Source organism: Geotrypetes seraphini, chromosome 4 (assembly GCF_902459505.1).
Source record: "Geotrypetes seraphini chromosome 4, aGeoSer1.1, whole genome shotgun sequence".
Lineage (NCBI taxonomy): Eukaryota > Metazoa > Chordata > Amphibia > Gymnophiona > Dermophiidae > Geotrypetes > Geotrypetes seraphini.
Genome location: NC_047087.1, coordinates 235,813,476 through 235,826,593, shown reverse-complemented (window position 1 = coordinate 235,826,593; position 13,118 = coordinate 235,813,476). Strand labels below are relative to the sequence as shown.

Below are 13,118 nucleotides of genomic sequence, written 5' to 3'. Positions count from 1 at the left end.
AAAAATAAAACAAATAATGAGAAATAAGAAAATACCCTTTTATTGGACTAATCCATTTTTCAATTAGCTTTCAGAGGCCAAATTTTTCTTCAAAACAATACAGTATACTGCTGTTATAGTATCCTGTCCTGACCTGAGGAAAGGGGTTTAGTCCAAAAAATTGCCTTATTTCCATTTCCTATTTATAAACTTTTATCAATACAGTTACAATACTACTTGATTCTAAGTAAAGCAACAAAACTACCCCAGGTCCAACCTCTCTCCCTTTATCTCGCTGTCTTCACAGCCCAGCATACCTTTCCCTCCAGTGCCGATCCCTCTCTCCTCACAGCCCAGCTTGCCTTTCTCTCCAGCGCCAGTCCCTCTCTCCTCACAGCCTGGTGTCTTTCCCTCCAGCGCCGGTCTGATGTCGCCGCCAAGCCGAGGAGTCTGCCAGCCTCAGTGATTCGGCAGTGGTGTACGTGGCAACCCCTCCTGCTTTTTGCCTGCCGCATCTGTCTCCAATGACACGCAACTTCCTGTTTCCGCCCAGGTGGACTGTGGTAGATGGAAGGCAGGAGGGAGAGCCACAGACAACACTGCCGAATCGCTGCCAAAGCCGGCAGACTTTCTGGTGTGATAGCGACATTGGACTGGTACGGGAGGGAGGACATGCTGGGCTGTGAAAAGGGGCAGTTTGGGAGCATTGCTGCGGGCCACATAAAAAGGCCAGGCAGACTTCGGACCGCGGGCCTTGTGTTTGACACATTTGACATACAATCTTCCCTCCCTTTCTATCCCTGCTCTTCATATGCAGTCTAAGGGAGACCATCCCTTCCCTTCACATGCAGCAATCCCTTTTTCCCATCCCTTTCTTTCAGGTGCAGCCTTCCCCCTTCCCTTCAAGTGCAGCATTACTCCCCCTTCCCATCATGTGCATCCCTTCACATGCAAAAGACCCCACATCTAACCCCATCCTTTCACGTGCATCAGACTTTTCTCCCCAATCCCATCCCTTCACATGCAGCAGACCTCCCTTCCCAATCCCATCCCTTCACGTGCAACAGACCCCCTCCCCAATCCCATCCCTTTACATGCAGCAGACTCCTCTCCCCAATCCTATCCCTTCAGGTGCAGCAGTCATTCCCCTTTTCCATTCCCTGGGTATTGTTCCTCTTTTCCAACACCATTCCTTTCCATGGCTCTCTAATCACCTTCCCTACCTTCTTCCTCCTCATTCTTTGGGTCCTGTCTCTCTCGCCTCACTCCCGAGTTAAAAAACTTGTGGAGGTTGCCAGCAGCAGATAAATTAGCCCTTCCTCTAGCCACCTGTGTGGTAAAGGAAATTGTGATAGACTGCGGAGCTGGCCAGAAGAAGGCCTGATCTAAACAGTGCTGGTAACCACAATGAGTTTTTAATTTCAAGAGTGAGGGGAGAGAGACTGGACCCGCAAGATGGGAGAGGACAGGGAAGTGCATCAGTTTTAGATAGGGCAAGGCAAATTTAGGGGGAGGGAGCACTTGCCATCCTGTAGTGAAGCCTATGCTCAAGGAAGGGGTTGAGAACCCCTTCTCTAAATGTATAGTACCCAGGGTGACGTGCATGTGCTTGTAAATGCCATTAGACTGGAGAATGAGATACAGTTGGTAGATCAAAAGATTTCTTGAGAGGTAATTTTGCAAATATTCTAAGCTCAGAAGTTAGTAAAAATATTGGGGTTAATATTCATTGAGAGTTATCCAGATAGGAGTGGTTCCGACCTGGTAAGAGTCTAGTCTAGCTGAGACTAGTCACTGATTTTTCAGCAGCATATTATCCAGGTAATGGCTCTGAAAATCTTCATTGACTATTGCCGCTCTATGGGGATGATTGTATAGGATGATTGTATAAAAAGCTACCTAGTGTTAGGAAGTGTAAAAGGCAGTATTTTAGAATACTGACTAGTGGGAAAGTAGGTGTCCTGATTTAATGGTGCTTACTTTGTTGGTGGGCATGCACGTGGACGGAGTTTGGGAGGAGCACACAGGTATGTGTGTAAATTATGGTGTGCTAGCATTTACTTGTGTGTGTAGTGATATCTAGGCACAATCATTTATGCCAGGCATTGGGCTTATATAAGTGCTCACATCATTTCACTAGTATTATATACAAAAAAGCTGGCATCTACTTTCTTTCTATAATATGCTTAAAATAGATACTATAATCAGTAGCTATAGTGGGCAGCCTGTTAAGAGAATTACCCTCTATCTTGATAGTGTCAGGGTTGTTTCGGGTAAAGCCAAGACAGTTGGAAATTATGTGATATTTACCTACTGTGCTGTCCTTATTTGGATAGTTAACAGAATATTGGCGGTACTCAAATAACTTTCAGTCGTCACCCTAAATTTGGATATTCAGCTCTGGTATCCAAATATGGTCCAGCACTGAATATCTGGGTATACATTTAGACACTTGTCAGCGATTGAAGTCAGCACTGACCTTGGTATTTAAATATCAGGGGAACCTTGTCCTATCCTATATTAATTAACTACAGTAACACTGGTTTTTTTTAAATCTTTTTTTTTTTTTTTCCCAGAAACTACTGTAAAAAACCTGCAGGCATTTCAGGTATTGCAGTCTGTGTTTGAGAAGAGCAATGATGTGTCTCTGTGCAGAAAAATATTGTCCGCTATCAAAACAATCTGGGGACGGGACAAGCTGAATTTCTTCATCCTGGAATGGACGCTGCAGCCCATCTCACAGTTTGCCGAGGCCATTCACTTGAAACCACCTAGCGTGCAGCTCCAGTTTTTCCAGTTAATTGAGTACGTGGTCTTTGAACTCTCCTACATCCCTCATGAAGTTCTGAAAAAAATTCAGGTTTTGATAAAGGAGAACTGCTCGTGGCACTGTACAGTAGCGGCTCTGGAATGTATAAAGAGCATCACCACGAAGGATGAACTCTTCAGTGATATCTTCAGAGATTCTGGACTTTTGGGAATGCTTCTAGCCTTCTTACGGAAACAAGCCAAGTTGCTCAGGAAATCAGGTATTCTAATGGTTCACTTCAAATCAGCCATTTGCGATAGATTATTGTTCCTTGACATATAACTTGTAATCATCAAACAAGTCATTTACTATAGGCGCACATTAATGACGCTAATGTGTATTATATCCACCAGAGCCAGCCTGATGGTTAGGACAGTGGGCTTAGAACCAGGAAAACAATGGCTCAAATCCCACTGATACTCTTTGGCCCAAATTCTCAAAACTGTGCCGAAAGTTAGGCGCCCTACCACCACCTAATTTAAATGGTTTAATTGGTGATGAACAACTTGGTAATTGACCACATTGTTTAAAACCTAGTTAAAATGTAGGCACTTGCAAGCGCCTACAACCAAAGGCAGCCAGCTCCCGTCCATAGAGGTGCCCACCGGTGCCTACGTGTAAAATAGGCATGGATTATGCCAGAAGTTGACGAGGGCGCTGGTAAGCACCTCTATGACACAATTCTCATCGAAAGTAGGTGCCGGTAATGTAGGCCTGTAAAACCCTGGCCTACATTTCTGGCGCCTACTTTCGTCAGGGCCGCAATTCTCTAAATGGCGCCGTTGCGTGATTGACATGCGGTGAGCACCCATTTTCTAAACAGTCACTGCTAACGGTGCCGTTTAGGGAATCTGGCCATTTGTGACCTTAGGCAAGTTATTTATCCCCTTATTCCATAACCTGGCATCTACATTTTATTTGTCAAGTGTTTGCATAAAATTATAGAATACTAGTATGTGTGTGAACCTTACAGTTATGCTCGCAAGTGCTAGAAGGTGCTACAGGGTATTCTTAAATCATAGTCCTCAAATCACTTAGCATGTAAATGTATGATGGAGTATGTACAGATGGAGGTACATGGGCAAGGCATGGGCAGGTCCAACATTGATTTGGATAACTTGTAAAGTGCAACATTTAGGGTGTGTGCATTTGCACCGGCTATTGACATGGCATAAGTGGGCATACCTAAATACCGCTGCAGAGATGCCAATGTAACGCTAGCATTATGTGATGGAATCAGGGTGCCAGATGCCATTACAGAATTAACACTCAGAAAGTTGCATCTAGGCACCAGAATTGTGTAAGAGACTATTCTATAACGAAACTGAGGCATCTCGATTCCATCACAAATTACTAATGCAACCTGGTTTCGGGATACCAAACATGAGGTAACATAGTAGATGATGGCAGATAAAGTCCTGAATGGTCCATCTAGTCTACCCAACCTGATTCAATCTAAAAATTTGTTGTTGTTTTTTTCTTCTTCGTCTTGGCTATTTCTGGGCAAGAATTCAAAGCTCTGCCCAGTACTGTTCTTAGGTTCCAACTACTGAAAACTCTGTTAAAGCTCATCTAGTCCGTCTTACCCTCCCAGCCACTGAAGCCACGTTTTTGCTGTCTATAGATCTGGTATAAATGTGGGTACCTAAATGTGGCCAAGATGCATGTAATTTACAGAATTCTGTAAGTTGTCCACATAAATGGGAGCCTTGCCTATGCCCCGCCCATGCTTTACCCCTGTCCATGCCCCCTTTGCAAATATGTGCTATGCAAGTTAGGTGGGTATTTATGGAATAGTGCTAAGGCAGAATATTGGCATTTATGTGCATGTGTGTGCACATAATGTGTTTGTCAGTCACACCTAGAAGTGTGCTTAGTTATTAACAGTATTTTTCTGCATTCTTTTGTATTGGTTTCTATTAGTGTTTAAATATTTACACACATAATGCATGCATAAATGTAAGCATCCAGTTTATTGAATTACCCTTAAGGAGTACAGTCATTTTTTTACCAGTAGGCCTTCTATCATTCACACAGATTTACACTACAGATTTATGGGGGCATACTTTTGAAATTGCAAGAGGATTTGCATATGAGCCACTTCTACTCCAGCCCTGCTCATAGGAGTGCTTCTTCTGTATGCTTATGGTGTCACTAAACAAATAAGTTTGTGCACACATAGGGCAGCCATATAGGGACCTGTTTAACTGAGATTCTACTGTATAAATAAAAGCTTTCCCTTGTACCTTCCACGAGTGTCTATGCTGTTTTGAGTACATGTATGCAGGGCTCCAGGAAAGTCTGGACTGGACTCTGCTATAGTCAGATTGCTGTCCTAATGTAATGGCCTTTAATTTAAATGCATCTCCACTAGTAAATAGCAGGCTTTTAAATATGTAGCTTGACATACTGTGTAAAAATGATTTTAGAAAGGTGGCTACTTGCATGTGGTAATACTCACCTTGTTTATATTGCCAAGAAGCATGGTAGGGGCAGGGAAAATGGGGGTCCAGGTGGGCTTACTATTTTAAAATGAGTTCCCCGTCTTATAAGGAGGAATCTACATAGACAAGAACAAAACCTATATGTTGGCATATACATCTGAGAAACAAGGAGAGTTCACGAAAAGGTTCCACAGTAAGAGGGAGACAACCAAAAGTAAAACAGAACTGTGTAAACGATGATCTCAACAACCAGTTTATTGTAAACAGTTAAAAGTCTTCACAAGTAAAAGTGAAACAAATACTTGACAAATCCAAGTAATGCACAGTAAAAGGTCTGTGACATGGACCCGGTCCATGTTTCAGTATAAAACAACCTTCTTCCGGGGTCCTATAAGAATATGTAAGCATAATATGTATACATGTAATATGTGCAAGAATTATGTGGTGCTCATGTGAGGCATAAGATAAATAGAAGAATGGTGAAAACAAAGTGAGCTGGTGAGGGATGAATGTGTATATTTTGCTCATTAAAAACATGAACTGCTAGATGTGAATAAAGATCTGATATGTAGATGCAAAGGGCGTAAATGAAATCTCATAAAGGGGCTGAAAGGACATAGCAAGGATGGCACGTGAGTATGAAGCAAATGGTAGAGGAAAAGCATATGGGTGCCGAGAGCTACCGGTAGATAAAAGAGGGCAAATTGGGACTGGTTGAGCCACAAGAAATAGAAATGCTAAATTCCATCCAAAATGCTAAAGAATAAAAATGTAAAATAGGAATAAACCTAATGGATATAAAAGTATATATCAGAAATATCACTGCAAAATCCAATAGCAAGAAGAAAAGATACCAAGAAATGGTGTGACGGCCCTGGTATAGACTCAGGCCTAGATTCTTTAAAAAAATGCATTAAAAAACGACGGGCTGCTATCACAGCCGTTCTGGTAGCAAATTTTAAAAAGCGAGTCATTCTCCAAAAAACGCTAAATTTGCATGTGCCCATCGCTGGTGATAGTGATGGGCACATGCGCAGAATAAATGCAAAAAGAAAAAAAAACACACCAAAACACAAGAGCAGGAGAGATGCTCAATCTCTCCCGCTGCCAAGCGAACCCCCCCCCTGCAGCAGGAGAGATGCCCACTCTTTCCCGCCACAAATATCCCCCTCACAGCAGTGACCCTTCCCCTCAGCAGTGGGAAAGATGCTCATTCTTTCCCGCATGCCACACCCCTCCCCACCCCGCCCCCAGGAGGGTGTGTTAGATGTGTATTTTTTCCCTCCCATACAACTTTAAAGTAGCTGCCTCTGCTGGATAAGAAGAGACACAGACATACAGTCCTCCATCAATTTGTATTTTACAAGAAGCTGTTTGGCTGAGCCTCTTGTAAAATACTGTGGGAATTCTCCATGTCTCGATCTGGACATGTAAATTCCTCTCTCCAGGTCCTTTGAAAAATAGGACGTCACGTCATGTCACGTCACGTCATCTGTATAAAGTTAGGACTGCCATTTTTCTTTGTTAGACATAGACAGGTAAATTACATGGATAAATCTGTTTAAAAATAGATTGGCTATATAATTTCTGTAGATCATAAGCTTTCCCCATTTATATTTATTTTCATGTTATTTGATTTCCTGGTTTTTTTTTTAAAGATACTGTTGAGGCTGTATTTCTTTTTTTACAGCTGGGTCCAAAGATTGTCCTAATGAGCAGGAAAGCGAGAGGGAGTTGACGTCTGTAAGACTGAAGGTTGTGGCCACCCTTATTCTACGGTCTGTCAGAAATACTGGTAAGAAGAGGAGGAGTTCAAAATGTGCACATATTTAGCACAAGCAGCTGAGAGAAAAATTTTGGGAGGATGTGACTATTTTGCTTGACCTTAGGCTATTTAAAACCTCATGTTGACATTGTGTTAAACCAGAATTTTTCTTTCCTCCTTTTCTTTTTGACTTTCTTCAATTTATTTTTCTGCCTCTGTCCAGATTTAACTCATTCTTACTATCTAGTCTTCAAGTTCCTTCTTTTTTACAGTCTACTGGCAGCTTTCCTTCTCTTTCCCTTACCCTGGCTCTCCTATTTTACTTCCCCTTATTCCCAGTCTTTCACTAACTCTGCCCTCTTCCTCTCCCCTCTTCTATACAGCGTCTGCCTCCTCTCCCCCTTTCCACTCAGCATATCCAAACTCTCTCTCCCCTTCCATCAGTATCTTCCTCCTTTTTCTCTTCCCCCTTACATACAGTCTGTACCTTCTCTCCCCTTTCACCATCATTTCCCTCTTTTCTTTCCCCTCTTCTATCCAGGCTTCATTCTCCCTCCTTCTATACAGCTTATCTCTCCCTTGTTTTTCCATTCAGCATCTCCCCCTTTCCCTTTCCATCAATATTTCCATCCTCTTTGTATCTCTCCCCTTCTATACAATTCCGGCTCCCTTTTTCCCCATCACCTTCCATCCAGCACCTTCCCTTTCGCTTCCCCAGTTCCATCATCTCCCTCCTCTCTGTACTCCACCCCACAACATCTGCCCTCTCTCCCCTGTTCTATCTAGAATCAGTCTTCCCACCTATACAAAATCTACCCCTTTTCCCCATCCCAAACCATTTTCACCAGTTTTTGCCCCCTCTCTCCTCCCACTCCACTTCCACTACTGACTATCCCCTCTCTCCCCCATCCTTTTTCCACTAGTGTTTACACCCTCTCTCTCTCACCCAACCCATATCCACTAGCGTCTGCTCCCTAGCATCCCCACCGCTGCCGCTGCTTTCCTGAAGCAGCAGCAGCAGCATCAAACTGAAACAAACCGGCTGCGGGACTTTCTCATACATATCTGAGGCTATTGGCTATGCCCTCGAAGAAGAAGTGATGTTGGAGAGGGCGGGCCGGCAGCACCAGGTTTGTATGAGAGGGTCCCACAGCTATTTTAGTTTTTCTTTTTTTTTTAAATTCTTTATTTATCAATTTTAAATTTTAACAAAATCAAACATTTTGTACAGAAAGATTGTCTGATCATACATATATTTAAGAGAAGAAAATAAAAAGGAAAGTTATTTCCGTAATAATAAATCTCTACTCAAACAATCTCAAGTCCTCAAAAAAGCTATTTTAGTTTTTCACCTCTGCTTCTGCTTCAGGAAAGCAGCAGCAATGGCCCAAGATGAAAGAGTGATACTGGAGGGGTGCTGATCCTGATTCCACCAGCTGTGCACTTGGGCTGAATGGCTCACAAATAAAAAAATAAACATAATTTCTCACCTTTCAAGGAACACAAGTCGCTGTACAAAGTCATAAAAACTCACTATAAAATAGCTAATAGTATCAATTTTATTCAATGTAAAGTGACTTATAGGTTCAGCTGGACCCTTAGGTGGGTCACAGAGGGTTAACTGCTGAATCCATGCTCCCCTCTTTGCTCTTGGTAAAACTCTACAACCATCTCCCAGGTCTCAACTCAGTTCCTGAAGCTGGATGCTTGTTCTTTGGCTACCAGAGCAATATCTTGCAGGCAGCTTAGAACAGTATTTCTCAACTTGCTCCTGGAGTACCCCCTTGCCAGTCAGGTTTTCAGGATATCCACATTTAATATGCATAAACTTGATTTGCATACACTGCCTCCATTATATGCAAATTTCTTTCATACATATTTATTGTGGATATCTTGAAAACCTGACTGGCAAGGGGGTACTCCAGGTCCGAGTTGAAAAATGCTGGCCTAGAACACAGTGGCTTAGTATGAGTGCATGCTCCTATGCCCCAGACTGCTAGAGCACGTTCTCCCACTCAGCATGCAATCTTTGAGGTTTCAAACAGTGATCCTTGCTGGCTTCTAAAGCTTAGGATGAGCATTTGACAAAGAATCTGATGGCATTTATCCACGCCCTCATCATCTCGCGCTTAGACTACTGTAACTCGCTACTCTCAAGCCTTCTGAGTAGCCATCTCGCTCCCTTCCAATCCGTCCAGAATTCAGCTGCATGACTTATATTCCAGGAGAGACGCTATAACCACGTTACCCCTCTCCTAATGTCGCTTCATTGACTTCCCATCCGTTTCAAACTACAATTTAAACTCGTCTTACTGATGTACAAATGCACTTACTCAGCTGCCCCTCACTATCTCTCTTCATTTATCTCCCCCTATGATCCCCTTCCATGAGCTCCGCTCAGCTAGTAAGTCCCTCCTATCTGTGCCCTTCTCTTCAACTGCCAACTTCAGACTCTGTCCTTTCTGCCTTGCTGTGCCGTATGCTTGGAAAAAGTTGCCCAAATCCCTACGGCAGGCTTCATCTCTGGCAGTGTTCAAGGCTCAGTTAAAAGCACACCTCTTTGAGAGTGCTTTCAACTTCTAACTCCTTTCACCTTGGATTCTGTATCCCCAACCCTATATGTCATGTCTGTCTGTCCAAGTTAAATTGTAAGCTCTTCCGAGAAGGGGCTGTCTATAAATGTCAAAATGTACAACGCTGCGTATGCCTTTCAGCACTATATAAGTGATAAGTAGTAGTAGTAATGACAGAAAGGTGGCCTTTGGTCTGGAATCTGTGAATGCCAGGGGTAAATGTTGCAGTTCAAAAGGAGATGAGAAACCAGTGATTAAAAACAGGACTGTGCCTAAAACTAGGGAGAGCAGAGCAAGGAAATGATTCAAGCCTGTGGTCAATGGGAAGTCATAAACTGAAAATTTGTTAAATCTACAGACTAAAGGAAGTCTTACTTGTAAAGGAGAGTGAGAATAGGAATCAGTAAAGGGATGGATGAGCCCCATAGAATGGTAAGTAACTAAGGGAAAGTACATTGGACCTTGCTGGAGAGCAGAAGAAAATAGAAAGCTGGAAAATGGGAAAATGAGAAGCAGAACAAGTTGTTAAAAAAAAAATTTAGGGAATATACCAGGCCAAGAGCAATTAAATTCCCTGCCCCCAAATATAAAGTTTCAATTTCCAAGTTTATTAATTTTATTATACCCGACCATCGAAGAACACCTGGCCGGTTTACAATGTTAAAAAAAATAAATAAATAAAAAGTTAAAATTAAATTATTATGAGGGGAGGGGAAGTGTAAATATTAAATGGACAAATTACAAGAACGAACGTGAGCTTGGGGGTAAAGGGAGAAAGGAAAATTAATAATTACATCGTTAAAAAAAAACAAAATTAAAAGGAGCGGAGGAGAGGGGAAGGATATGACATCAGGAAAAAGGATCGCTTCTTAAAAGCGGTTCGTATTTAGTTTGCTAACTGTTGGAGAGGAAATATTTAAATGCTATGGTAAGCGTCTTTGAATAGGAATGTTTTTAGTTTAATCCTAAATTTGTCAAGTGAATTTTCAAGGCGGAGTTGAGGTGGCATGGCGTTCCATAGAGTAAGAGCTACGACAGAGAAGTTAGTTTTCCTTGTGTAATAGAATTCTTTGATGGAAGGTATAGTCAGTAGATTTTGATCGGCCGATCGAAGAGTCCGGGATCAAATTATGCCAATGCAGGAGGAAATAAATTAAATACTCATAATACAGAGGGAGGATGGAGGAGGGGGTTGGTGGGGGAAATGAAAACATTTTGGGGGGAACAGAGTATGATACAGATGGGCTGAGGGAAAAGAGAGACTGGTTGGAGAAAATTGTTATAAATGGCTTGAATGGAGGGAGTGAGAGAGAGAGAGAAAGAAAATTATGCTGACATGCTGGGAGGGGAAGGATAGAGCGGCTGGATCCTAGTTTTTGATTTGTCCACATTCCATGCCTCTGCTCTTGACATTTAATGTAGATACAGTCTTACGTAAGTCCCAGCTGAATATTGGCGGGGACCCACTTAGGCTCTAGCAGCCATCCACATATAATTTAGCTCCCTTATTCAGTGCCAGTGATCAGACATGTTGTGGTACTAAATATTGGGGGGTGGGGCTAATCTTGCCAATGACAGTCCGAATTAAAAAAAAGCAAAACCTGACTGCTATCAGCTGAATATCGGGGGGGGGGGGGGGGGGGGGAGGTTTGAAACCAATGCTGCTAATACAATGGGAGGAAAAAGCCTCAGTAAGCTCAAATTACTTTAGTCATAAAAGGCTCTGTATTTGTCACTGGCATAAAAAAAACTCCCTTCATTCACATTCAAGCACTTATCTCAAAATCCTTTTGGTAGTTTAGCAAATTTTTCTAGGGACCACTAGAAAAAAAAAAAGATACGTAAATTAAATATATTAGCCTACAACAAAATATCCATATTGGATGTAGAAGCTGTGCTGATGACACCAAACTCTGCAGCAGGGTTAGAAACACGGAAGACTGTGAAGACCTGCAAAGGGACCTAACGAGACTGGAAGACTGGGCAAACAAGTGGCAAATGAGTTTTAACGTACAGAAATGCAAGGTCATGCATGTAGGGAAAAAGAACCCGATGTTCAGCTACAAAATGGGGGGAACACTACTAGGGGTGAGTAACCTTGAAAGGGACCTGGGGGTGATGGTAGACACATCACTGAAACCATCGGCACAGTGTGCGACAGCCTCAAAGAAAGCAAATAGAATGCTGGGCATCATCAAAAAAGGTATCACAACCAGGACAAAGGAAGTCATCATGCCGCTGTATCGCGCAATGGTGCGCCCGCACCTGGAGTACTGTGTTCAATACTGGTCGCCGTACCTCAAAAAGGATATGGCGGTACTCGAGGGAGTGCAGAGGAGGGCGACTAAACTGATAAAAGGTATGGAAAATTTCTCATACGCTGACAGGTTAAAAGAGCTGGGGCTGTTCTCCCTGGAGAAGAGGAGACTTAGAGGGGACATGATAGAAACTTTCAAAATCCTAAAGGGCATAGAGAAAGTGAATAAGAACAGATTCTTCAAACTGTGGGGAGCCACAAGCACTAGGGGTCACTCGGAGAAATTGAAAGGGGACAGGTTTAGAACAAATGCTAGGAAGTTCTTTTTTACCCAGAGGAGGTGATAAGCCAGAACTCTGTACAGGGGTTCAAGAAAGATTTGGATGGGTTCCTGGAGGATAAGGGGATAGAGGGGTACAGATAGAACTTGAGGTAGGTTATTGAATTGGTCAGTAACCACTTCACAGGTCGCGGACCTGATGGGCCGCCGCGGGAGCGGACCGCTGGGCAGGATGGACCTCTGGTCTGACCCAGTGGAGGCAACTTCTTATGTTCTTATGTTCTTATGTACTCCATATTCCTTCAATTTTGATTTAATAAAAAGTGAAGGTTAACAGACAGGTAGTTGGTGACAGCTTTTTACTAATTTCATGTGACACATCTATTAAGCTGGTGCAGTGAAAACATTGTACTTAAAATTTGTTTCCCAATCTATAGGTGGAGTAGTTTTTAAAGCTTTTTCTGTGTGTAAAGCCTGTTTTATGTGCAGAAAAAGACTTATAAAATCACATGACTGCTTATACACGTAGAAAGTGCATGTAATGAAAGTGTGCCCTTACTTGTACACAATCAGCAGGTAGGTTTTCCCTGGAGTGAAGTTGGGAAGAGCAGAGAAGTCGATAATGCATGTGTTGGGCAGACTGGATGGATTATTCGGGCCTTTATCTGCTGTCATCTACTATGTTACTATATGTTTGATAAAAGAGATTGTGTACTTGTGTTGAGTCCATGCACAAATGACTGGAAAAAAAAATAATTAAAGCATGTCACTTTAAATCTGGCCTTAGTGTGTGGGAAAGCCTCGTGTTAAAGTGTGTTAAGCCCAGATTTTACTGCAGTTTAGTAAAACAGACCCCTAAAGTAGTTGCAGGGCTGATCAAGGGATAGCGGTGCCCTGAGCCAACTTGCTTCGGTGACACCCTTCTCCATAGCATCTCTTCTGCCACCTCCTCCCTCCTTCCACCTCTCCCCTGTGGGTGTAGCATCTCTCCCCTCTACTCTCTTTCCCCTT

General features: G+C 42.7%; 1 protein-coding gene across 4 annotated transcripts in view; it reads left to right on the top strand.

Moving 5' to 3' along the window:
• The window catches only part of WDFY4 (WDFY family member 4), a 613,830-nt gene that overhangs the window by 127,122 nt on the left and 473,590 nt on the right, over positions 1–13,118 (top strand). For all 4 annotated transcript variants that reach the window (XM_033941175.1, XM_033941176.1, XM_033941173.1 and 1 more), the window contains exons 9-10: positions 2,556–3,008; positions 6,923–7,027. In XM_033941175.1, coding sequence (XP_033797066.1) covers positions 2,556–3,008; positions 6,923–7,027 — 558 coding nt within the window. The remainder of the gene's footprint in view (positions 1–2,555; positions 3,009–6,922; positions 7,028–13,118) is intronic.